At 37.1% G+C, this 27,561-nt stretch overlaps 1 protein-coding gene across 2 annotated transcripts in view; it reads right to left on the bottom strand.

Annotated features, from left to right (window-relative positions):
• The window catches only part of kcnn3 (potassium channel, calcium activated intermediate/small conductance subfamily N alpha, member 3), a 107,317-nt gene that overhangs the window by 50,858 nt on the left and 28,898 nt on the right, over positions 1-27,561 (bottom strand). For both annotated transcript variants that reach the window (XM_015380586.1, XM_015380587.1), the window contains exon 3: positions 25,657-25,752. In XM_015380586.1, the coding sequence (XP_015236072.1) occupies positions 25,657-25,752 (96 nt within the window). The remainder of the gene's footprint in view (positions 1-25,656; positions 25,753-27,561) is intronic.

Raw genomic sequence — 27,561 nt, 5'->3', positions numbered from 1 at the left:
GTAGCATAGAAACCTCAGCTACATGAAGACAGACTAAGTGGGGCAAACTAAACACACATACACACGCTCGACACGCAAGCCCAGTTTCCCACACCCTGATATATATGAATATTCAAGGAGGATAACACACGTTTTCCCTTCACTGTAATTGCAGTTGTGAGGGAACACCCCTGTGGCTGTTTCTATGTGAGGTGGAGTAAAGGAAGTGAGAAAGTGAAGAGAAAAGGAAATGTTAGAAAGTGTGATAGATGAGGAAAGCATCACAAGTTGGGCATGTGCGTGTGCTGTGCAGCCTCGTTTTTAGGCTACACAGCCTAAAAACAGCAACTGAAGGGGAGTGAGGAGGGAGTTCCACCAGTGGTGTCTGGAGACAGGGAATTTCCTTCATTCAGAGCAGATATGAAAGAAGCACTGTCTTCCCCCAAATGTCCTGAGGGTAAATAAGAAACACATGGAATCGGATAAATTTTGGATTTCTTGGAAATGACCAGATGAAATGCTTTTTTGTTCTGTATCTAAAGAACATCTGTTCTCTGGATACATTTCGTCTGCTCATTTTCGACAAGCAGATGAAATGCTTTTTTGTTGTATCCAGAGAACCGATTTTTTTGTGATCGTATTTTGTCATTCTCTGTCATTCACAGGATGATGGAGTATGCATCATGAGGAATCTGCAGAGTATGACATCATCAAAGGACTGTCCAAGTGTTAGGCATCTGCCTGAATGAGAAAAGACCTCCCCCTTGGAAGACAAAAGCTCACTTTGCTTTCTAATGCCATCTTGCTTTCCTCTGAGTGTCCATGAGTGCCAAGCTGCTGTCTTCTTGATCAATGGAATGCCTCTAAAACTCTCAGAAAGTAACCGAATAACAAGAGTCAGTAATGCTTAAAGTGCACTAATGGACTGGAGAAACATCCCTTCCTTGCACACTCTCTTAAAAGTTTCTATTTGATTAATTTCAACATCAATTCAATTTTTTGCCTTTCAAGTGTAGATTTCTTTCAAGTGTATGAGCTACATTTATCTGTTTCTTTCACAGCAGTTTGTTTCTTGTTGCTGAGTTTTTCCACCTGTGAAAGAAAATGGAGAAGCCCGAGGCTGAGATGGCAGCTGAAGGATTTCTGTAAAACGCAGTACTTTAATAGAATGGGTCTGCACAAAACACAAAAGACAAAACGCAGGCTTCTTACATATTCAGTGGTATGGAGGAGTATTCTGTTAAAATAATTTGATTCTGAAAAATGTTTAGCATCAGATGCATATAATTACCAAAAGCTTTTTTCAAACGATGATTTCATTCATCCAAACAAAAAATGTCAGATAATACATATTGCCACACTTTCATTCATGATTATTATCAGAGAGGTATGAGATAAGTCAAGAACTTAATTTGATAGCATATGTCTAACATTAAGTAGACTATAATATCACTTTGGCCTAAACCAAACCGGGAGCCAATATTCAAAATGTAAAGGATGTAGAAGATGTGGAACATTAGTTGAATGTTTCAAGAACCAAAGTTACTTCAAACAGAACAGCACTCATTCAGCAGAAAAACAAAGAACAGTATAAAAAGCAGGGCAGGCCTTAATTACCTCAACCTAGGTGAGTGTTCCTGATACAACAACATTAAAACATGACTAAAAGCCCAAAATATATCTTCATGGTCCCTGAGACCTTTGGGAAAATAGTCTGTGGACTGTAGACATAGAAGTGAAACTTTTTAGAGGATGTTTCTGATGCACTTTAGGAAAAAAAAAGGGGCTTGCATCAAACAGATTATGCAGGAAAACATGTTCAGGCCGGGCCTACACTATAACATTTTTTGCACTTTTCAGACCGATTCTCCAGTCATGCGAGAATATTTTTCATTCGAGCCGAGTTTCAGCCTCATCTTACGTCCTGCGTCGTGTAGTATTCAGGGGGTAACGAGGGGCGATCAAACTCTCACGACCACCTCCTGATCAGGGATTGTAAGATCGGGAGAAAATCAAACTTGTTTGAAATCCAGTTGGCCCTCGTGAGGTGTTGGTGGACAAATCCTGCAGTTGAAGCAGAGCTACGAGCCGATTTACCAGAACCTCACGCACTCCGCGTCCAACCAGCGTCATCTCTCCTCGCTGAGTCAGACGTGTGGTTTTAGGACATACAGTGTGAGCAGGTAGATGGCATCAGAGCGTCGGACCGTACAGTGTAAGAACAGAATTTGTGAGCTGTACACTTTAAAACCCTGGGGTTTCATCGCACAGTTTGAGCTGTAGCTGCATGCAACGATCTCTGCAACGAACAAATATCATACTGTGTATGCCCAGCTTTAGTTGTAATATGTAGAGGTCTTTCAGTCAGTTTAACCTTAAATTCAAGCAGATTAAATAGGAGGTGAATGATACAAAATAACACCAACATGTTCCAACTTATATCTTTTTATATTATCTCTCCACTCAAGCTGAATAGAAACACATCTGCGAGGAAGAGTTGAATGATAATCGTCTAGCGCACTGTAAAAGACTCATTACCAATTACTGCAAACACTTGATGGCAGATGTTACCATCGAGGGTGGCCCAACCATTTATTTGGCTTAGAGGTCATTACTTTTTACAGGGTAACGGTGGGTTGCTATTTTCAATTAGTAAATGAAATTATAATTTAAAAAAAATACACTTTTGATTCACTATGATAAATACAAAATGTATTTAAGTTCTTCAAACTATTAAAATTATTCTGATGATAGGGAATGCTTCATTGTTTGAAATAACACGAAACAGGGAAAATCTGTATGAGAAGAACACATTTTTGAAGCAATTCACTTCTTGATTTTCTTTTTCCATTAAAACGGACCTTCAAACAATGTCTTGGGGTAGGTCTTAAAATAATCTCTCTGATTAGCAGTGTATTTCACAACTGATTTATGATGTTTCACTGTTCCATCAGCCGGTGTCCTAATGGGTTTTGTCTTGATTTACCATTGAGAAAACCCATATATTTCTCTTCCTCGTCTCCATTATGTCTCAGTGATCACAGTCAATAGGTTTTGTATTTAAGTCAATCTAATGGAAAGAGGTTGTTCACTTAAGGCTGTCAATCATGACACATCACTCTTACTATGAGTTAATATTGGTCCTAACTATCACAACTTATTATAAGTAATAATTATTCATAAGTAGACCAGTACAGACATTTCCTGAAAGCAAACTATTCACTATTATTGGAATTAAATCTCCCAACAACATGAATGTGCAATTACAAAAGCAGTCCTGAATCTAATAATGATTTTTTTCTTAATATACAAACAAAATGGCTAAAATGTTAGTGAAAAACTCTGCAGATGTTGAATGTTCCATAACAGAGGCAATCTTAAATGTTTTCAACATTTCAAAGAGAAACACCCTGAGCCTTACTTTAGAAAGTAAGGCTATGCCTTTGATTTTATTTTTTGAAAAACAACAGAAAAAAAAAAAATTAAAGAAGGAATTTAATCCCAGCAACAACTAAAGTTTTTTAAGTACAGCTTGTTGCGAAAGTTGAATCCTATATTTTTCTAACCGTCATCTGTTTTGTTTTTTCAGCACTAGTGGCTTATTTTTATGGACCAGTACACAGACAGAAAAGGGGGTGAGACATGCAGGAAAGGACCAGGCCAGATTCAAACCCATGTCATGGACTAAGGCCTCCATACATGGAATGGTGCGCTAACCACTGCTCCACCAAAGCACACCCCTTCTATCTGTCTGTCAAATGTAAGTTACTCTTAAGGCAAAGGAGGATGTTTTAAATACATTTCCAATACTGAGATAAACTTTGTCTGAACACATCTGCTACCAGTTCAATACAATGCATCAAATTTATCTATATAGCGCAAAAATTACATTGTCAACCAAAAAATATTATATAGATAGACTGGTTAAAGGTTATCTATGTAAGGAAAGCCAGTGGATAACATTAAATTATTAACTTGCAACCATCCTAGATGAGCATGTAGTGACAGTGGATAGTCGCTTCCATTGTCTCATTAAATTAGTAGTTTCCCTATAACAGAGCATGAATATAAAGACAGTGGAAAGGAAAACTCTTCTTTAACAGGAAGGAACCTCCAGCTGAGGCATGCTCAGTGTGAGTGGTCTTCTACTGCAGCTGACTAAGGGGTTTGAGCATACAGAGCACACTCAAAAAGAACACAGTATCACTTATCTACTGGTACCATAACCTTTGTTTAATGTAGCAAAAGCAAACTAGATTCAAAATGCTTCTGACACTTTCATTTTCTCTCCTACAAGATATTTCCACATCACTCTTTGCACTGAATACATACTGTACATATGTTCTGGTCATAAAGGACACTAAAAGTCAGTAAAACATATTAACATTACAATGATGACTGTGATTGAACATAGTGTGCAACTCTAACCTAGCTGAAGATTCTTAATGCAGATTTATACACTATGAATAGTTTTTGCAAATTAACAATCTCAAAAGATTTAAATCAAATAATACCAAGGCCCTACATAGATAATAATAGTTAATTTGAAATTCTAGCATATAGCTTAACATGGAGACTTAATAAAAATGAATGAAAGTAATTTTCTTTGATCTCAATATTGCAAACAAAATACATACACAACGACAAAAGGCTTAAAATGGAAGAAACTAGACTTTGGCTCACATCTTTGAAGATGTTTCGACACCTATATAGGAGTCGTTGACAATTCTGTTGGCTTGCATCAGAGTGTATAATTTTTTATTTGTAACATTGTTTAATTATCAATACAGAAAATTTTAAGTTGGAGTGAAACTTAATATGTCAAATTTTCATGCCACATACAGTCTTGACAAGGATTTCAACAAATTTCTTTCCTTTTCAGTTTTCATTAACAATTAGGGGTCACAAATCCACGAATCCTGCTGTATGCAGAACACAGAAACAAACAATGAGAAAATCATTGCCCCCATCTGCAGTTAAAGATAAATGGATTCAGATATCACTGAATTAGTATTTGTCTTCAAATGTAGGAATTAACCCTTTCACTTATTCAAACATGAGAACAACACTGAGACAGACTCAGTGCAATGAGAACATTAACTGCCAGAAATAAAAGAGACAGGAGAAAGACAGCTTTAAAATAAATTTGCACCAGAGCAATCCCTCATCAGTTTATATGTCTAAGCGTGAGTTGAACAATAAGACCAGCACTCAGTGACTGAAGAGCGGATTATACTTCTGCAACCGCGCACATCAAATGTCGCTTGCGTCTGGTCACAAACCAGTTTTCTGGTATAAATTGGCCTTTAGACCACTGGCCGAAAAACAGGTATTTTTCTTATTTCTGTCACTGTTTGTTTTTCTTGCCCCAAAACTAAGTGTTTTTACTGATTTAATTCTGATACAACATAACTAATACATAAATCAAGGGCTGCTGTAGCACTGTTGTCTTGCAGCAAGAAGGTTTTGGATTCGATTTCTGGCCCAGGGTGCATTTCTGCATGAAGTTTGCATGTTCTCCCTGTATATGAGAAGGTTCTCTCTGGGTACTAGCTTCAGGTGTGAATGCCTGTCTACATAGATGTTTATCTCTACTGTATGTTGCCCTGCAACAGACTGCTGACCTGTCCAGTGTGTACCCTGCCTCTCACCCATAAAAGATAGATGAAAAAAATCACAATAACAGATTATAATGTAAAATAAAGTGGATATAAATGTGTACAGCGCTAGTGAGTTTGGATCTAATAAACTTCTAAATACCCCCACAGGTCTGCGCAGTTGATCCAGTGGTAAGCATTGTCTCAGAAAAAGAGGGTATTCTCTCAAATATCATTTGTTCTCCCTGTGCATGCTGAGCCCATCAAAAAGATATGCTAACCAATAAATTCAATATTTTGCGCGCCGGTGATTATTCAGCCAAGCATAGTAGAAAAACAGCTACTATCTTAATCAATATTTTAAGCTTCAACCCTCTGATGAGCAGTATCAAAACAGTAAAATACTTCAAAAACAAAACATAAAAAGGAAAAAGCTTTCTAAGTAAATGGTTTAAAATGTAAAGTATGATTTTAGCTCAATATATGTAATAATTTCTACAAAAGACTGAAATTATTCCCTAAAAAAATTCTGAGCAGCACAAGTCAGAGCTGATTACAGACGATACTGAGTATGAACTTTTTAGGTAGTTGAAAAGATTTGGTGTATTTCTTGAACCTTAATGCAGTATAGATTAAAAGCAGAGTTGAGAAGCCACATCTAACCACCTGCATAAGTACTTAAGAACTTGTAAAGTATTCCAGGAAGACATTATTAAGAAAATTAACCAGTAATAGAAAAAAACAGAACTATAAGTCAGTAGTTACAAATACATTTTTATGCCCTTACTTACCCTTAGCTTTTTACTATGTTTTTTTATTCTCTTAACAAGTCCTCAATGAGATCACTATGCTATAGGGAAATTCTGCTCCTTAATTTAGACATCTGATCTCTGAATTGTGCTTCTGATATGACAAAAATTATACCAGAAGCAGCTGTGTTGGCTTAAAGAACCGCAGCAATAGATGAAGGGCCTGTTTTTGTGCTTTATGACTACAAAAAGAGTCAATTGAAAGGTCTGGATGGCCCCAGATATGAGCATGTGAACTGCTGCCTCTTTAATGATCCACATCAGACTCCCATCAGACCCTGAAGCAATCATAGATGCGCAAGATTAAGTCCCATGTAAGAGACTTAAAGGAATCAGCATAAAAAATGGGGGGACTTGGTACATGACTTGAATAAAACATCTGGGCATCCATTATATCATTAGGATGTTTAGAGCTCTACAGAAATGGGCTATTTTTCACTTCACTGATCCAAGTGAAAAATATGTTAAATAGTAGAGAATCTGAGGCAAAACTGTAAAATCTTTTTGAATTCCCATAAACTGGTTTGGTTTAGGGACAGCTAATGATCACAATAGCAAATATCAATCCAAACCTTTAAATTCACATCATATCCTTGTCTTTTTGGGTAAGATAAAAACTTTTGCCTTATGTCATGTTAACTCTTTACTCTATAGACAAAAAACGTAGTAATAATTCATCTGTATTTAAATGGAAAATTACTCCATTAGGTCCCTTCAGACTATAATAAAACTGCCCAATGACACTACAGTAAAAAACAGAAGGAATGTGGCTGCTTGCTGGAGGCGATGTCTTCTGGGAAGCAGAAGGAATTAGAGCTAGGGCTGGACGATACAGAAAAAAAACATATTGATTAAAAAAAATGCATATTGATTGATATCGATAATTATCTAAGATTTAAAGATTTGTGAGGGCGTACCTGGGTCCACGATTGCGATTGGTTGGGAGGAAGTAGTGACTGTAGCATCAAACTACATGATAGGCTACAATGAAAAGGAAGGAAAACCTTGTTTCTATATCGACCTTTAATTAACCCTCTTTTTTTGTATTGCACCAAATATCTATAGATCGATATATATTGTTAGTGAATTAACTTTAACCTTTCTGATGTCAAAAACTGGATGTTATGTGATGATTTTCTCATCATGAAATATTTTTATTATAAATATTCTGGAGTACTTTTAATCTGTGGAGCCTTATGGATGAATGAATATAAACAATTGAAGACTGGATTTATAAAACAGCTTCTTGACCCCATCAAAGGTATGTTGTTGTGGCTGGTTTGTAATGTTTACATTTTGACATGCTGCTATATATGTGCTAATTTTACTTTGGTGCTCGCTTAGTCCATAAAATTAACTTGGTGGTTGAATTGTTAAGAATATAAGCTTTCCAACAATGATAACTTGTCCATAGTGGTAAAAATATTACCGTTGTAATTTTCAGGCATTCTTATTAGTTATTAGTTGTATATGCTATAAAAACGGTTGCAGGTGATCGGGTGGGTTTTTAGAGGATAAAAATACTCTTCTTGAGTGAGACCTTGGTCATTCATTACCAAGGTGGCAGTGACTGTATCCTGCTTCTTGCATGATGAGATCAGTAATTTTTATTATCATTGACTTCGTTTATGTAAACTAGACAGACAAATAATGCTAAAGTAATTTATTGATCAGGCCCCTTTTCAGATTAATGTAAAAAAAGAAAAGAAAATGTTTTATGCACAATGCAAAGCACCACCTGCTTACACTTACATACCGTTTACATACTATTGCACATATAGACTTGTTAATAGGAAACAGAAGGGACTGGTGAGTAATACAGAATAAATGTTCCATACTGTCCAGAGAAGGTCTAGTACATATTTGTACTTCATCACACAATCGCCTTTTTACCATTTGTTTAGAAAATGTAGGAAAAGGCAGTTGAATTACTCATATTGACTGAATGTCCCAGAATCCTCACAAAAAGAATTGAATGGTGTTATTTTTTTTTCTATTAGTAAGACAAACAAAGTCATTGCTGCCATTGGTGAAAACCACCTAATTACACACTATAGGCAGACCACAATTAGTTTGGATTGTTCCTCCCCAAATTACACAATACTTAATACTGTAATAGCTAAGGCCTAGCAGGAAGACAGTAATGTAAGGCAGGGTTTTTCAACTGAAGTCCTCAAGCTCCGGTGTCCTGCATCTTTTACATGTGTCTCTACTTCAACACAACTGAGTCAAACAATCAGGTTATTGGCAGGACTCTAGAGAATTTCACTTCATACTGAGAAGGAAAGGCAGCCATTTGATTCAGATGTGCGGAAGCAGTAGCACATCTAAAAGGTGCAGGACATCAGACCTTGAGGACTGGTACTGAAGATCCCTGATGTAAGGAAATGTCAGAAAGAAGTAGAGAGTGATTCAATGAGAAACAGGACTGCATCAAGCTCTTTTGATGGTGTGCTTTTTTTTATCGATTTCAGGAGTGAAAGATGAGTGGGAGATATTCATGTGTTAAAGTACAACAAAAGCAAAGCAGGAGAGAAGCTGAATGTTGTGTAACGAGGGAGTAGAACAGTCTGGAGAAAAGGATGCAGGACTTCATAACAAAATTGAATTGAAATCCGTTGGAGGAAAACAGAGAAAAAACACTATCTGATCATGCAGAGGGAGAAAAAAGAAGAGAAGAAAGACAGTGAAGCATACTTTTGGTGGTAAACAAACCGTACAAAGATAAAAGGCGTTAAGAAAGGGAAGCCGTAAAGAATTCAGAGAGAGAATGAGCAAGGAAGTGTAAATGCCATCTACACCAGGTCACATCATTCAGATCCCAGAAACACCTGAATGAATCTTTTATAAAAATACATACATGTGCTTTATGTTTAATATCCTGCAACATCGGAGTCAAAATGCATGAGAAAGACTGTCTGAACTCAGAATAAGATATTATCAAATCACGGCTTTAATTTTGCGTGACAGTGCTTCTCACAATATATGTCTGGTGTTTATGCCACAACAATCCAATAATAGTCACCAGCTACCCAGAGTAAAATTCATTCTGTTTAGCCTCCAAGGTAAACAGGGGTGGAGCCAGGAGGGCAGGTGCATAAATGTCATAACGCATAGCGCATAATGTCATAAGTGAATAGTCTGAGGCAGTCTTTGAAGATTAATGTAGTTTGAATTCACACCGAGGTAATGAATAAATCTAAGGGGCACCACACTCCTTGAGTACCAGGAGGCAGCTGCAGCATGTAATTAAACTGTTCTTCTATAGCTGTGATTATGAAAGTCTTAAAGAAAAAACAATATAGTAAGGTAATAAACATGATGATTTTTATTTAAATCAGTTTTCATTTACACAGAACAAAAGAAGTGGTTTACAACTGTCACACCTACTTGCACCCCCTCAACCTTAAAGGCCTATTTAAGTAAAGACAAAAGCATTTTATGTATTTTATTTCACCTTTAAAGCAGCTTACAGGGGAAGAACAAAAACAGTTTTTACCTTTGTTAATTCAGTCCTCTTAATTGTTGATTCTACTTTTTTTTGTATCACTATCACTTGAGAGAGCTGGAGCTTGTCCCAGCAGTCAGTAAGTAAAAGAGGGACATTTTTCATGGTGTCATGGTTTTGGTTCTGTTTAAGTTTTATCTTTGAGTTTTCATCAGTTTTATTTCCATTTTGTTTTATTCTCCTTATTTTTGGTCGTATTTGAGTTCTTAGGAGTTTATTGTTCGCCCTCTGTTGTCCTCTTGTGTCATTCTCATTTTCCCTAGCTCCCTTCTAGACTCCTCTGTTCACACCTGCTCCCAATCTGCTGAATAGCCCGGTCTTTGTTTCTCTCTCCTATGTATACACTTACTGCTCAGTCACTGTTTGCTGGTTTGTCGTCATTTCTTTGCTCCCTTGTTGTGAGTATTCCTGGTTCTCTTATCTTATCTTTTGTGGATTTATATTTTGGATGGTCGCTTCTGGTGCCACCTTTTTTTTTTTAATTAAATCTGCAAGTAACCATCTTCAACTTCAGTCTCTGCATTTGGGTCCTCTCAAACCCCCACCCCACCTGACAGTACAAAGCAGCCAGAAATTGACCCAGCAAAGCCCATCAGGGAGAAAGCTAAACTCAGTTTATTTAAGGACTTAGGGCTTTCGACGGTCGCTGGTGCCCCAGCCTGCGAGGATGTGACATCGATCTGCTCTACTGTGTATTGCGAGGTGGCGGTCCAGGTGGACCCGCCTTTAATCTGCTCCACAGTTTTGAATCCACTTGGTGTTCCCTCTCCTGAGTCTGAGCCTGCTCTATACCCATGTTGTGGGTCCCAAGCATGGGTCCATGTGATGGACATGGGACCCAAGTGATGCTGCTTCGTTGGGCAGCCACCAAGGTTTGACAATGACTAGCTCTTCAGACCTCCATCAGTCAGGCCGCTGTACTCACAACAGAGACCACCAAGGGTGCCGCCCTGCCCACCCAATGACCTTAATTAAGACATAAAAAAAACAAATAAATATTAAATTTTAAAATCAAAATATGTCAAAATATATTATTCTTTTTTTTTTTAAATATGCTAAAAAATGTTCAGATAAATATTTAATCTTTAATAGTATGAGTAAAGCTGTTTTGTTTTTTGTCGGATTGGTGACGTATTTCCGCCCTAGGGCGCGGATATCTTTGGCCATAGACTCTCGTTAATAGTTGTACATGTGCAGTAGCTCCTCTGCAATGCAAAAGGATAAGGGAGCTCTGGGCGCAGGAGAGAGAACTGATTAGCTGAACATCAAAATGAATCAGCAGTCCAGAGACCGATGGAGATGGTACACTCTGTCTTTTTCCATGACTGGGTTTAGCTACAAGGCTTGGCTAACTGCATGCAGCGAGGCTAATACTTTATTCTGCTTTTCCTGCTTTTCTACTCTCTTGTTTCTCAAACATCAGGATCTAACCCAGCATGGAAAAAGACAGGTAAGACTGGTTTACAGCACTTTTTACAAAAGGCAAAGAAGCATGAACAATCTGGGATTCACATGAAAAATAATATAATATAGTGTACCTTTTCTAGGTGTTTGTTAATTGAATAGTTTCTCCTAGATAAACACATTCTCAGAAAATACATAGTTTATATATATTATAATTATATATTAATTAAAATCATATTGTACGAACGGTACAAACATCCACTTTTAAACAGAGCATGCACAAGGAGAAATGGGCTTCTGCATCCTCTCACACGCTTTATTAGGCATTCCCTCTCGGGAGCGGGTACAGGGTTGTGCATGTGCATTTTTTTTTTAAAGTAGAGAGGACGGGTCTCATGTATCAGTTAAAGTCTGTAATCCATCTTTCTTTCATTTTCAGTTTATCCATGTTCATTATCTTAATAAATTAAATAATTTTATGTTTTCATTGTTATTTTCCTGAGTTATTCTTATTCATCTATTTTTTAATACTTCTATGTGTTCACATTCTACTTTTCTCTGTCTTTTCCTATAATGTCCTTTCGTATACAGCACTTTAAATTGCCTTGCTACTGAATGTTCTATATAAAGTTGCATTTCCTATATATATTTTAGTAAAATTTCACAGCACTGAAAAGTTGAAGAAAAATAACAAAAAAAATTAAAACTTAATTATAATTATATTATTTAAAATAAAGTCATGAGAAGTCATTTCTGATGAGAAACAAATTAGGACACCCCTACTTTTTATATCCATAGAAACGGCTACTTTTACACACAGGCATTTCACTTTAAGTACATTTGATGAGAACATGATTACTCAGAATTTTAAGGTTTTCCCTGTTAAGACTTAAAGCCTTTGTTTAGGTGAGTTCCTGACTGTTGAAGTAAGTAACAAAAAGAAAAACAGCCTGACGACCTTATAACAAAGACTGTAGCAGCCTACAAGGTTGGTAAGGAGTTTCAGAAAATGTCTAAAAAGTAAAGTATAGTCAGGCAATCTATTATACAGAACAAAGGGCTTAGCAATGAAACTGGATTATTGATTAATCAAATTTTCTGCTTCTGGAGACATTATTTTTTAGAAAATCAAGATTTTTTTTTTTACCAATAGAATCTTTGGGCTTCCATAGCTCAGAGCAATATCAGTTCAATTTTTGTTTCCTAATAACTGGCTCACTGTGTAATACTACTAACTGCAGACATTTAGTGTGTTCTTGTTGTTTTGTTGTTGTGAAACATGCTTGTAAAACAACCATGTTTCATAGCTTGAACTTTGTTGCCCTTTCAAAACTAGTTTTTGATAGTAATGCAAGTCATTTGTCACTTTATTATGAAATTTAAGCGGGGGAAAAAATCGATTAATCGAATTTAGTAGGGAAAACCCTGGGATTAGATTTTGAATCCATATCACCCAGCCCTAAGAGAACATAATTTATGAGTGGAAAACATTAAACTCCTATTATGTTGTAATAGCAGGACCCATTCTTTGGAGCACTTACTCTTTGGATAAAACTTCACATAAAACTTCTTATAGAAAACAACTCCTAACCAAGACTTAAATTTTAACATGATCTTATCTAAGTGTAATAAAGTAATAAAACAGTTACAGCACTGAGTTAATGTTGACATCGGTATGAAAATATCAACCAGAAATGTCATCATATGAGTATCTATCAACCCACCACATCATAATTCCTGCCTTAGTGCCATGCTGTGTCTTTTGCCACAGCATTATGGGCATGTGTTTCCCTTTATATTCCTGCCCACTGGGAAAAGTTACTTTATTATTTATTGTCAATATACAATAATAATAAATCTATTAAAGTTGCTCTGTATCTTTCTGTTCTTTTGCCCAAGCTTGTGATTTATGCAGTGAAGGTGATTCATTTACTCTTCTTCAGCTAATTTGACTCCTTAGAGAGATCAATGTTTAAATGTATACCTTGTAGTTTTTTTTCTATGGGAAGGAAAAACTGTCTATAACATGTTATGTATGTTTAGGATTTACCAAAGTTATTTCTGAATGCTCAAGATTATTCCCAACAATGAGTCTGAATTACTCAACGTGCTGTTTACAACTACAGGATCCTGTAATAGGTCTGTGTTAAATAGTTTCTTTTTGACATTGAAAGAAAAGAAAATTAGTATAAATATGTGTAAAATAAACCCAAGTATGTATAAGATGATTTATTTATACGGTACGAATAAATAATAAACTTTTTGCAATATATAAGAATTACGCTCTAATTTGTTGTTATTGATCTGTTGTTACTATATTTTACTTTGACAAACCGGATCTTGTGGCCGTTCTTTTTCCTGTTTGGTGCAATTGCAATAGCGGATCTTGACCTGGCCTGGACCGGAGCAGAGCCTGCACATTTTGAGTATGTTTGGCTCAACCTACTGCTCTGAAGCAGGATTCTCCACAATGAACATAATCAAAAATAAATATGGATCCAGGCTCAAAATGAGCACCTTGATATGTGCTTGAGAATGGCTTTGTCTCCATTCAAACCCAGGTTTAAAAATCTTGCGGGGCAGCATAAAGTCCACTGCTCTCATTAAGCCATAAAAAAGAAAAAACAAATAAAAACAAATGGTCAGTTTAGGTCTTTTATAAAATATTTGAATCAGGAAATTGTCTATATACAAACTGAACGATTATTGTTCTCTATTTCAAAAACACTTTAGATGTTAATATGGAAAATTGTCTATTTATTTAATATATTTTTTTATTTAAAAATTCAATGTATAACATGGATGCATTAAAACCTCATTTTATTTCAGTGTTAAATTCTGTTTAAAGTAACAGATTATAATTAAAAATGTCTCTGTACCTTTACTCGTTGATGATTTTCTTTATTCGGACCACGCTGATTTTTTATTGGTTACCCCTGCCCTAAGCCAAAGTTCAATGATCATCTATGTAGTCTAATCTTCTCACCTTCGAGGAAATGTCTTGGACATTCAGGTGAAGAGACGAGCGTAGCTTTTCACCGATCACCACCTAGTTCAGGAACATTTTTTTGGCAGATGATATGGTTCTGCTGGCTCCTTCCTGCCAAGATCTACAGCATGCACTGGGGCAATTCTCAGCCAAGTAAGCGACCGGGATAAGAATTAGCTCCTTCAACTCCAATGCCACAGTTCTCGAGTGGAAAAAGGTGGCTTGTCCCCTTCAGGTTGGGCAAGAGTTACTGCCTCAAGTGGAGGGGTTTAAGTATTTTGGGGTCCTGTTCAGGAGTGAGGGGAGAATGTAGCAGGAGATTGATAGACAGATCGGTGTTGTTGCTATGATAATGCAGATCTTGGATTAGTCTGTTCTGGCAAAGAGACACCTCAGCAAAAACACAAAGCTCTCGATTTACCGTTTCATCTACATTCCTAGCCTCACCTATGGTCATGAAATCTGAATCATGACCGAAAGAATGAGATCCAAGATAGAAGCGGCTGAAAAAAGCTTTCTTAGCAGGGTTGGTGTGAACTCCTTTAGAGATAGGGTGAGGAGCTTGGTTATTCAGGAGAGGCTCTGAGTAGAGCCACTTCTCCTCCAGATGGAGAGGAGTCAGTTGAGGTGGATCAGACCTCTTTTTCATATGCTCCCTGGATGGCTGTTCCAGGCACATCCCACCGTGAGGAAGCCCAGGGGATTACCTAGGACACGATGGGGGGGACTGTCTGTTGGCTGGCCACACCAGAACCTCCGGCTTCTCCAAGAGGAGCTAGAAGAGATGTGTAGGGAGAGGGAAGTCTGGGAGCCAATGCTTAGACTGCTGCCCCTGCTGTGGTTGGTTAAAAGGACAAGAAGCTATTTGAAATAATTTGATAGACCAATATTTGAAAGTTCACATGTAATGTAGAATTAATATTGATTGAACTAATTAAAGGTGCAGTAGGAGATCTTGAAAAAATGGTTCCAGCAAGCTATATTTTTGAACATACACAACCATGCCACTCCCTTCGAACCCCTTGAAACCACGCCTTCAAAACACATGAATGCGCATGCTCTTTGCAGCACAGCTGAGCAGCTGAAGCAGCATGTCGCAGCTGGCAGGGAGACAGACAGCACTGATGATGTCGAAAGCAGTAAGCTTGGGCTGCACTGCACTGTAGACGATTTTGAAATTCCCCCCCGACCAACCTGGTGACCGTATCCTTCCCCCTACCAGTAAGGATGGCAGGGGGAAGCATACTGTCCAGTCTATTTCACTGCTTACTAAGCGGCTGTGGAGAGATCTTTAAGCCATATGGTAAAAAGTGCGTTAGAAAAGATCTCCTACTGCACCTTTAACTAAATAAACTCTATGAATCATTAAAAGAGTTGTTGTCCATTAGATTCCTTATCCTTTGTTCCAATGCTGCATATTTTATTCAGTGGTATGTACCCTAAATAGACTCTGTCCAACAATACAGAAAAATGTTCACTACTGTAAAATGGTGTTCTGTCCCATGGATGTACAGTGGGGTATAATATTCAGAGTGTTGCTGAAAAAGAAAAAAACTAAAACCAAGACTACCCATCGATCACTGTCCCCAAACTCCTACACCAAGAGGAGGTCTGCTTGAGCCGTCTCCTCCAACAGGCCACAAAAATCTGGGTTAACACAGCCCACCCACGGGTGTGTCTTTTAAACAGCCTTTCCTCTGACAGACTTATGGTCACGGAACCTACAGCAGCAAACTAAAGAGTAGCTTTTTCCCCATGGTTGTGAAAAAAATGCCATAGGACAGCACAAATACATACACCACTCCCTCGAAGTCCAACAAATGGACTACTCCACATTTTTAAATTAAGATTTAATTGTACTTTTTTCTGAACTATTAACTTCAAATATGTCTTTATCTATATCAAAACCAAATATTTACAACACAAATTTAGATTTCAAAAACTCCATTGGATATGTTGCCATAATTTATGGTATGCTGTAAGACAGGCTTCAACAGGAGATCCTACCTGTCTAAAGCCACCATCATCTACAATGATTTGTTTAAAAAAATCTGCATATTATGAACTACAATTGTATCAGGAACCAAGGTTGTGCCGTTTGTAGCAGTGTTCCCTTTAAACAAGAAGGTCCAACGGTCAATCCCAACCCTGGAGATTTTCAGCAGGGAGTTTAAATGCCTGTGTAGGTTTTCTCTGGGTACTCTGGCTTCCTCTTATAGTCCAAAAAACATGACTGTTAGGTTTATTGGCATTTATAAATTGTCCTCAGGTCTCTGTGTGCATGGCTGTGTGTCTCTGCCCTTTTTTATTCCACAACCTCTTCAGCCTACCTTGCCTTTTTGCCCATACACTGAAGAGCCCCCCCTCCTGTGATATATCCAGCAGATGTGGATAGATTTTAGTATTTTAGGGTAGTGGACATAATGTGGTGTACCGTACTTTATTTCTATCTGTAGCAGCATTAGTTATATAAGTCTTACTCCAATGTTATTTAAGGCATAACATGTATTAATGTATTGCAGCAATCTTAGTGAGGATAAGATTTTCAATATCAAGGCATTTAAAAAACAAAAAATTAGCGGAAGCTCATGTACTAGAAAAGAATTACCCTGTCAAGCTGTCATCTGCTGTTGTGTAGAAATGCACACATTTTGTCACCTTCCTCACACAAGTGATTATCCAAAGTGATTTTGGGCTAATCCCAACCTCACCTCCCCCAGCAAGCTGGGAATCCCTTTTCTATGTTGTCAGCATCCTCCCCAAACTCCTTCTTTTATTTAATAAAAAGGAATTACTTCTCAGGTAGATTATCAAAAGACCATTTTATATCTCTCTTGTCGGCTCAACATGCTCCCAATCTCCTGCCGGTAATAGCGTCCCTATCACGTGCAACCGCAGCAGACGTGTGCAGATGATATGTGTAAAAGTTCATAACCAATAATGATACCTTTTTCATTAATATATATACAAAAATAAATCTAGATGAATATATGCAAAGATTTGCTCTTTTTTATTTTTTGAAAGCAATAAGTAACAGCTTTTAACACTTGAAGCATTAAGAGTTTATTTAAGAGTAAATAAAAAACCTTTATGATGGATCTATAAAAATGTATCAAAATACATATTACATTAGAGATTTTCAAGCTTCATGTTCAAAGGATCAAATCTGATTTCTAGATAAGGTCAGAGGTCTGGAGTAACAAGTGATGAACAAATATCTTTTTATTAAATTCACTTGACTAAGAAGCAGAATGAAAAAAAATGTATCTACACCATTGTGTGTCTGTGACTCGTTGGCTTCAACTAACATCCAATAATTAATGCACTCATTTAAGTTAATATATTAACCTAAACCTAATCTACTTTTAATATTTTTCATTTCCAAAGAAATTGATTATTTCATACAAGTGAAGAGACTGTAACAAATTCTTAGGTACAAATTCCATATACCAAGAGATTTAAAGCAACCTATTAAGAAACTGCCCACCTTTGGGTAGCAATTTAAAACATTACAATTTAGATTATAATTATGCTTTATTTTAACCCATATGTGTCACGCTGGGTGGAGGTTTTGAAGGACCCAAATGCAGAGGGCAAGAGGCAGAGGTGAGTCTTTCAAATTTAATGAGGCAACTAAAGTAAAATCCAAAAATCTGAATACCTAAAATACAAAGAACCAAAAACTAAAACGTCAGAGAAAACTCACGTGGGGAACCAGAGATGGGGAAGCAGCCAAACAAACCAGCACTGAGTGACTGCTGAGGTGGTGTATATATTGGGAACCAAGACAGAACAATCAGTAGATTAGGAGAAGGTGTGGGCAAGACCAACTAGGAGGAAGCCAATGGGAAATGAAACAAGCACAGGGGGGCAACAGAGGGTAACTAAAGAAATCAACACTGGTAGAAATAGTCTCAGAGTTTTCCCTCAGAGATTACAGCGTTTGACACCCCAGCAGCTGAATTACAGATCTGATGTTTATCAATAAACACTTATGAGATTCACCCGTTTGCTTCGAATTCTGGGTATTCTGTTCTGAGCCTTGACAATACCATTGTGTGCCCTAAATAAAACTATTGCATACCAGTTTATTTTTTATAGTGGTATTTTTGTAAATTACAGAGGTAGGTGGTTAGAAGCTCTCTTTCTTCATCTCTTTGAGCCACAAGGTGCAAATTTAAACTTGAACACTATATCTGCCGCAAATCTAGTCATTATGCACCTCTGCTCCAGTGTATTAGCTCAGCTCCACGCCTTCATATCAGCCATTCATAGTTAAGGACTGCTTGTGTAGGGCTCCAGACTCTTAAATGCTTTGCTTTCCCGCTGAACTGCCCTCTTCTCCCCGTTCACCATCTTCATTCCAATAGCTCCCCTCCTTCTACAGCCTCCATTTCACCGCAAGGGTCAGACTCTGGGGGAAGCAACGCCTCTAACCTAGATCCACCTGCTTACCTAGAACAACTGCATTTAGCACCAGCATCATCCTAAGCACCAAAGACTTAATTTCTTCATGTCAATAAAACCTTTCAATTGCTGCTTTTTTCCATGCGAGTCTCTCCACATTAATTGCTAGCAAATTATATTGTAATTGTGTTCAACAAAAGAAGCTAATGTTAGCTTAATTTCTGGACATTCTCATATGACTTGATGATATCGTGGCATGTTGTGTGGAAAAAACTATGAAAAACATTAGTTCTCCAGCTTTATCAACAAATAACATTGAGTTGAACAGCTTTAATAATGAATAACTGATGTTAATACATCATACTGTTCAGCACTGTACTCAGGTTTCTTCCACACTGATCTCAGTGTGTTTTTAAATAAAGAATGGAACTGGGTCCGAATTGAGAATCTTTGTCCTCGACCTTTTATGACACCTCCAGGCTTTCAAAAAGAATTAAAGGAGAAAAAAGTCAGAGGGCTGAACTATTATGTAGTTATAAAGATGAACACAGCATTGTGGTCTACCTGCAGGGAATAATAACCACTCTGGGGACACCTATTGGATCCCACAAGGTTTCCATAATAGTCAATATATTGTCTATGCGCATCAGCTAGAAATGGTTTCAGATGGGAACCCCAGCTAAATGACTGTGGTAGCATTGTATCAGTGAAATGACAAACACCACAATAGGTATAATGAAGCATGAAAGCATCTCTGATTGATTCTTTCAGCCTTACAAGAGGTGAAGGCTGTGTGTGTGAGATCTGTTTGTCTTATTGGTTTCTATGTGTGAAACTGTGTACTGCTGAATGACAGTTTTATTATTGGCTCTACATATATTTAACATTACATTTAGTGTGTACCTATTTGCTGTTAAGTCATAAATCTAGCTTAGTCGATTCCACAGACTCTAATTAATGTCATTAATTGGGTAGAGTCGACACACCTGGGTACACGGGTCCATCTCAACACCCTGATGAAAAACAACCTGAGGGTAACCACATGGACACAACTCAGAAAGACCACAGATGGGCTTTTGTTTTAAATAAGTAGTTTTGTTTTGTTTGTTTTATCAAAATAAGCTGATAATGTTTCAAATGAATGCTGGGAAAAAAAACAGATAGCTCTTATATCAGTTGAAGAATGGATACACACAAAAGTAAAAATGAAAACAGTTATTCTCGACTGGCTTGTAAAAAATGTCTTATCAAGAATCATGTTTGTATGATTTCTTTTCAAACACTGCTGTCTGATCCACCAGTTACAGAAATGAAAAACATGTGTAACAAAGATCAGTATTAAATCAGGGGTGGACCACACTCTGATAGACTTCTGTCCTGTCGATTCCAGCGTGTAAGTGTTCCAAGTCAACTTTTTGATTAGTTATCCTAAGTTTGAGTCAATTCCTTTTTTATTTTTGTGCAAAATATTTGTTATAGTGCATTCAAATCAAACATAGTGTCTGTGGTAAAAGCAGCATATTTATATAGCATCCCTATAAAAATGCTACTGGCATGAGCAGTAAAGAGGCCAGTGGTGAATTCCATGTGGTGACAGCAGTGACTGTTGAGGTAAAAAAAATTATTCATTGATCATTGAGCAACGAATCAGGGACTGGTTGTGGTTATTGAGAAGTGCTCACTGTCACAGATTTAGACTGGTTTGTGAACAACATTTGAGGGAAATGGTGATATTGTGTTGTAGAAACAGTTTTAGTTATTTGAGTTAATCTCATAAAAAATGGTAGCAAAACCAAAAATGTTGTGTTTATATTTTTGTTGAGTGTATATATAGAGAATTTTAAACTACTCTTTCACCCAGCACTTTACTCATGGACTGGATGGATGGTTTCTTCGAGTCAAGCTCAGATTCTCTACCAGAAACAAGAGAGTTTCAGGGTTCTTTGGAGTACCTTAGCTGTTTCTAGGACTTTACTCTTCGGGACAAAGGGGTCAATTGTCCCAGGCCCAGGACAGATGGGAGCCCAAAACTGACACTCTGACCATTAAAAATACAGGCAGAAAATATTTGTAATAAAAAATATTCAATATTAGAGTAACTAAATATATAAACATATCTGCATTAGGTAGATGTAATATGTTTTCTTTAAATAAGGGGCAATTAGAACCCCCCCACGCAACATAAAATGGTTTTACCAGGACAACGGTGGGCTGCAATTTTTAAGATTTGTTTTGCTGCTAACTAAGAATGTTAGGTTTTCAGATGTCCGGCGCACAGAAAAGAAAAGAGAAAAGGAAAGATGAAATCAAAGGCTTGGGGGATTTTATGAGTAAATGTTAAAAATAAACTGATGAGACAGGAACAGGTCCAGGAACGGGATTGCAGAAGAATGATGCCCATTCAGAGCCAGGTAAGAAGCAATGCGTTTATCAATGTGATTTCAAAGTATATTAACCGCTAGCTAGTGTAACGAAGAAAACAACTTTTCTTTTACAGAAATACTGAAGCTTAGCGCCAAAAAGAGTAGAAAGATGGCAGATGTCCAGGTGCAGTGTGAAAGACAGAGTGGAGCAGGAGAGCCATCTGAGGCATCACAGCTTCGTGGGGTGGGGGGAGCGTGTGTTTAAGGAGGAGACAGAGAGAGCCAACCCTACCGATAACAGACAGTGCTGGTGGAGGGGCTTGCTGCCCAATCTGAGAGTCTGAGCATAGTGGCTCAGAGACAGATCATACCAGGATATGATAGGTGTAGAGGGGGGGCCCAAAAAGACCGTGTTGTCCCGGGCCCTGGCAAAGCTGTCAGCTGGCCTGCTTAGTTATCTGATATTTCTCCACCACAGTTGGAGCCAGTGTTAGGGTTACAGCCCTGAGTGCACTGATGACCAGGGACAGTATAGTTGCCTTCCCCTTTCAGGCTCTTTCTATTTCTTCCCTGAGTTCTTGATATTTCTCCAGATCCTGTTATATTTTTTACTGATGTTTCCATCAGTACAAGTGATGGAAACATCAGCAAAAATTTGTTGCATTTGTTGCATGGAGTAGGACACTTTTTCTCTGTCTCCCAAACCCTCCCCTGTCTGCCCTGCTTCCTCTCGATGTCTTGTCTTCTTTTGGAGCTACTTTTTACATATATACTAAAACTGAATTATTGATATGGTCAGCAGTCTCTCGTTGCAATGGAATTATTTTTTCTACAGAAAGACGGGGTAAGGGGGACCCTCCTGTCAAGACGGGACATTTTTCTCAGGATACCGATGGATTCCTGGCAGAGATCGAAGATTGTTTTCCTGACTATGATGTCAGTTGAGGATGTAGAAGATGCATACATAATCGGATTTTTGATAACAGGATTTCTGCTGTTTGGGGTTGGTGTATACCTGGCATATTGTGAAATATGGAAAACTATGACTATTTTGGTGTAGGCTGCCTGGCATATGAGGGGATTTGCAGAGTTATCAACACTTAGACTGAAATGTTAAGGGAGCAGAATCGTAAACTGGATGCAATCCTTACACAGGACTGTGTGCAGTTAAAACAAGATATGCATTCAAATAAAATGGAGAAAAAAAAACAAGACAAAAAGCACAACATTAGCTAAATTCAAGAACACGATAGAAATAAACAATGTGCAAATAATAACATGGATGAAGAGAAGGTAAAATAGAAAAAAATAAAAAAAATCCCTTTATTGTCCCACAATGGGAAAATTCTGGTGTTTGCTGTGTGAACAAAGTCCCTAAAGTACAACGACAGCTACTGACTACATGAAAGCTGTGCAAACAATAGTTTGGGTGTTAAAAATAATTTCTGCATCAGATTAAAAACAAACAAACAAAAAAAAAAAGATAAATGATAGCAGCATGGTTTTAAACACTTAATCGGACTGTTGGGAGCCCTGAAGATAGTCAATGAACAGATAGTCGTAGCAATCTTTCATTGAAGAAACACTGTAGTTGCTTAAAACATTCTTGCATGGGCTCAGAAACAATGTACAAACAGTATTGTCATTTTCATTACAGTTTTTGGTGTTTTCTACAACTTTTTGTGTCCAGGGGCATATAGTACATAGAGAGCCTACCTAATGAGCTGTGTTTTAAAATCAATAAGCAATTTAATCTCATATCCCCTTACATTTACGTTTCAAACCTACCCAATATAATTAATACCGTTAGCGCATTATAAAAAACTAATTTTAAAATGTCAGTTTTCAATTACATGTATAATTGATTCTCCTATGAAGGTCACGTTTAAGTCCGCTAGGTTTGTGATGCTTCCTAACCAAGCAGTATGTGAACCAATCCTGATCATGAATACCTTTTTGCATAGCTAATTAAAATAACACTCAGCAGTAATACCTCGTTCTGCTAAGCCTGTAAGTAGAAATACTGGAGTGGTACAAAAAAGGGTGCAAGAATTTCCAATTGGGTACTGGGAACAATTATTGCAGGTTTTTGCATATGACTCTGTCAGGTTCAGTGGAGTTTTGTTGAGGAACCAAATGCAGAGACAGAAGGCGGAGTTGTTTTCTTGCAAATTTAATGAAGAGGTAGATGGTACAGAAGCATCGATCCAGACATTACCGGCGAGGAATTGAGGAATCAAACTAGGAGATGCTCAGAAAAAAAACAAACATAAAAATTAAGAGAATCCAGCAATGAGGAACTGCACAGGAGCTGTACATATGGGGGATAGAACATTGAATCGGCTGATCAGCTGATAGGAAGCAGGTATGGATAGAATCAAATAGAAAGGAGGTAAGGGCAAAGGAAAGAGACACTACGAGCAACAAAAAATAACCAGGGAAAACAAAAGTATCTAACTGTAAGTAGGAAAGAACTTAAATGAAGCTAAAGAGAAATAACTAATGACTACTACTTAAACTAGACCAAGGAATAAATAATACCAAAAATTCTGATAAGAGATAACTGAAAGAGATAACAAGGTAGAGTAAAACTAAGAATTTCGAAATGATATTGATCTTGACAAACACAGAATAACATAAAATAAAGCATTACTGAGAACTCAAAAAGAAAACTTAAACAGAACCCAAGATTCCAGAAAGGTCAGCATCATGACAGACTCTGCACGTGTGGAGCTAAATATTTTTTAGAACATTAATGCTTTTTTTTTTTTCAAATCTATTCCCAAGATAAAATCTGTTCAGTTTTGCATTATAAGTAGCTCTGGAGATAACTGGAGTTTTCAGCAAGTAAACAGACAAGACTGTAAAATATACCGTTTGCCACCAATTGTTTTAGGAGCCAGCTCTTTTTTTTCATTTTGATTTTATTATCTTTTCTTTCTATAACTATTAACCATAAAATTAAAAAGCTATAATTGATTATATTGTATTTTCACCTATAATTTTCACAGAAGGACAAATGTCTCTTCAAAGCAGTGAAGGGTCGGGAGGATAATGTACACATTCTTTTATGTTTTTTTGGAAGAGCTGGGGTTTTGGCAGCTATTAAGCAGGAGAAAAATAATTAAATTCATTATAATTTTCTTCAGTGCCACATGCTAATGGAAAGGAAGGTAGTTCCATAAAGCTGGCTCCTACAAATTGATTATTATGTTCCCAGTGCCACATTGTTAATGCATACAGCACAGTCGGCTCCTAGGTTTGAAGCAGAGCTATTTAAATTTAGTCCGTTTAGTTTGTAGCAAAAAGAAGCATATAAAAAAGCCTCTTCACCCATAAAAGACAACTTCCCTTAATGTACAAAATCAGTGTTATTGAATATAGGAAACACTTCTCTAAGCTAATATTTCTCCTTTATGAGGTTCTCACAAAGGCAGAAATGAGAAAAGCAGAAAGCACAACAGCTTTAAAATCTACTTTAGAACCTGACCTGTGTTTTCCTGACTGCTTTAATCTCTTTTCATGGACATGTATCATCTTTACAGCAACGGAAATATACATTGTCATTGAGTGACCATTTACACAAATTTAATTCATTTGAGAAGTCAGTTAGTTATACTGCCTCATGTATATGCTAATTGGAGACATCTCAGAATGCAATCATCACCTCTCTTTACTGAGTCTATCAAACCAGGGTAAAATTAGAATTTTAATGTAAGTATAAGTCATTGTTTTCCAATCCTGGTGCTAATTGCAAACCACATTGTAAGGAAACCATTGCAGCTGTGGTTAGTCATCAGTTTCCTAACAATTGGTTGAGCATTTTATAATCTAAAGCAGCTACAGAAAAGCAGCATTTAGATAATTTGATCTGACTTTGAAATAATGTTCAATTCTACTGGAAGTGTTCCACCTTAATTGGACATTGATTGGAACTAGTCAGGCTTTATTTTTTTATATCTATCAGCTCTGATCTGTAATCACCTCTTCAGATACTATAAAATTCTATAAAAAACACATTCTTCAAAGACAATACACAACTTCATGTTGAATGAAATCACACTGAATGACACATTTTAAGAGTTAAATATCACACTTCTTTAATGGAAGAGCATACATGGTAGATTTCAGAATATTGTCTGAAGAAATTAGAAACAGATAAATATCAAGGAGATGTAAGCTGATGTATAAATAAGGTTTCTGTAGGATTTAAATTCCCTACCACTATCACAACACTGCACATATTTCACAAATTATACCTTTGATAAAAATTTAAATCAACAACTCAGATCTCAAAGAAAACCAGAACTGGCTATTACCTAAGAAAAGCCTGATTGGTTTATTTTTAAGCAGAAATGAATATATAAAAATCTAATGCTTAGGTACAAGGGTTTTTGGTAATTTGTATCGTACCTAAATTAGTATAAAAGATTAAAATCTGCTTGTTTGGGTCAGAATTAAATTGTCTTGCTTTACTCTTTCTATCAGAGCTCATCAGGAGAAGTCATCACCGCAATCACCTTAATCTGCCCACAGTTATTAAATCTGGCCTATGGTTTCACATCCCGTATGTTTGCACATGGACATGCAGGTGACCTACCTGAACCTCACGTGCATGGTAGGCTATGATGAGGCCCAGCAGGATGACTGTGGACAGGCTGATCAGACACTTCAGGGCCAGAGAATACATGGAGCTCTGCGAAGAGACAAAAATACTGTGATTAACATTATTAAAGACAAAAAAAACAAACAGGCTACACATTAACAATGGAGTTTGCTCCGGTGGTTAGATTACCATACTTAAAAAAACCTTCAAAAAACAAAAACGCTTTTCAAAGAATAACATTTTACAAACCAGTTTTAATCATTAGGATCCAGTATGTAAAAAGGAAGTTGGAGTAAAGTTAAACTGTAGTATTTGAAGCATCAATATCTGTCTGGAGTCAAGCTTTAAATCCTCTGCTTGTCTGGTTTGATAGTGCTCATAATCAATGCTGTGGGGAACTTCCAATCAATACAACTCATAGCACTTCAATGGCTTCACCAACCTCTCACTTAGAGCAAAGCAAGGCATTCTCGTGTTATCAAACCAGTGTTTGCAGAAACACACGCTTGAATGTTCATGAAAAAGACTGAAAAAGAAAGTACAAATAAATAAAATTGATGAATTTGTTAAGAGTGAATGAAGGAAGGGAAATCAAACTACTATTCAACTTACTCCAACATTTTTCTAATTTTAAGCATTCAGGTGTTACCAGTGAAAAGTGGAATTAAGACAGCCTGATTTAGTCAGGTTCATCCAGTTCCCTTTGGTCACTCATTCTTCCTCTCATTCATTTTCATCATGCACCAGGTGCTACACAGAGAGGGATAGCCATTCAGAGAGCCTTGCTGTCTGTAAAATTGTTGGACCCATTTTTTATGGCTTGAGATTGGAAAACTTTGCTTTTTTTGTTTTTTAATGTGTTATATAAAATGTTTATCTCTGAGTTATAGATTCTGCCATTAACATATCTAAGCCTTATCTAATACAGAAAATATCTCAACTACTATGCTGTAAGCTAGAAAGAAATATAAGATACTGGAGTTAAAGAAAGTGTCCCTAAATTCTGTAATATAAACTTTTATTTGTTTCACCTTTTTAGACTGACCAATGTGAAAAATGTCACTGAGTAAGTTGCTTTTAGATATTTAGTATAAAACTAACTTGGTGTGCTCCTTTTAAATAAGAGACCAAGAATGCAAATTGCAGCAGTTGTGAGTAGTGGTATCTTGCAGCAAGAAGGTGTGGGTGAGATCTGAAAAAAAATAGCAGCTTGCAATTTGAATGTTGTAGGTTTAATTCCCGCTTCCTCAAGGCATTTAGCCTTGCTTTGCCAACATTTACCCTATGTCACAACAAATCTCCACTGTACATATATTGCAGCCTACACCCACCCACAAATATGTTGTGGTTTCCATGTTTACTGAGGACTTCTATTTGACTTACCTTCATTTGTATGGCCTTACCCCAATACTAACTATTACCAGCATATGGCAAATCTAAACTAAACCTTAGATCTAAACTTAACCCCAAACCCAACAAGATAAGTTTTCCTTATGGGGACCAGTTGAGTGGTCACCACAAGTCTCCACAATGTAGCATATTTAAACAAAAATTGGCCGTACACTGTCATCACAAGGTAACAAAAACAAGTCTAAGAAAACACACACACACACACACACCTAATTTCTACAAAATTAGAGCAAAATTTTAGATTTTAGTATAATAAAGCTAGCCTCGTGAGACCATCCTGATCTCGCAAGCTTTCAAGAATTCACTCGCTAATCAGTCTGGAGACTTTCCGTTGAAGAAAATTTGGAGCCGTTCACCAAACGAACGTCCAATCAGCGTTGGCTTTGAGGCGGGTTGAGGTGTGACGCAACGAGAAGCGTGACAGATTAGTCTTAAGAACATGGCGGCTTTAGCCGATGATACTAGCGTTAGCGTGGCTATCGGGCAAGT

Source organism: Cyprinodon variegatus, unplaced genomic scaffold (genome assembly GCF_000732505.1).
Source record: "Cyprinodon variegatus isolate N-32 unplaced genomic scaffold, C_variegatus-1.0 Scaffold217, whole genome shotgun sequence".
Taxonomy (NCBI): Eukaryota; Metazoa; Chordata; class Actinopteri; order Cyprinodontiformes; family Cyprinodontidae; genus Cyprinodon; species Cyprinodon variegatus.
This window is presented reverse-complemented; position numbering and strand designations above follow the sequence as displayed.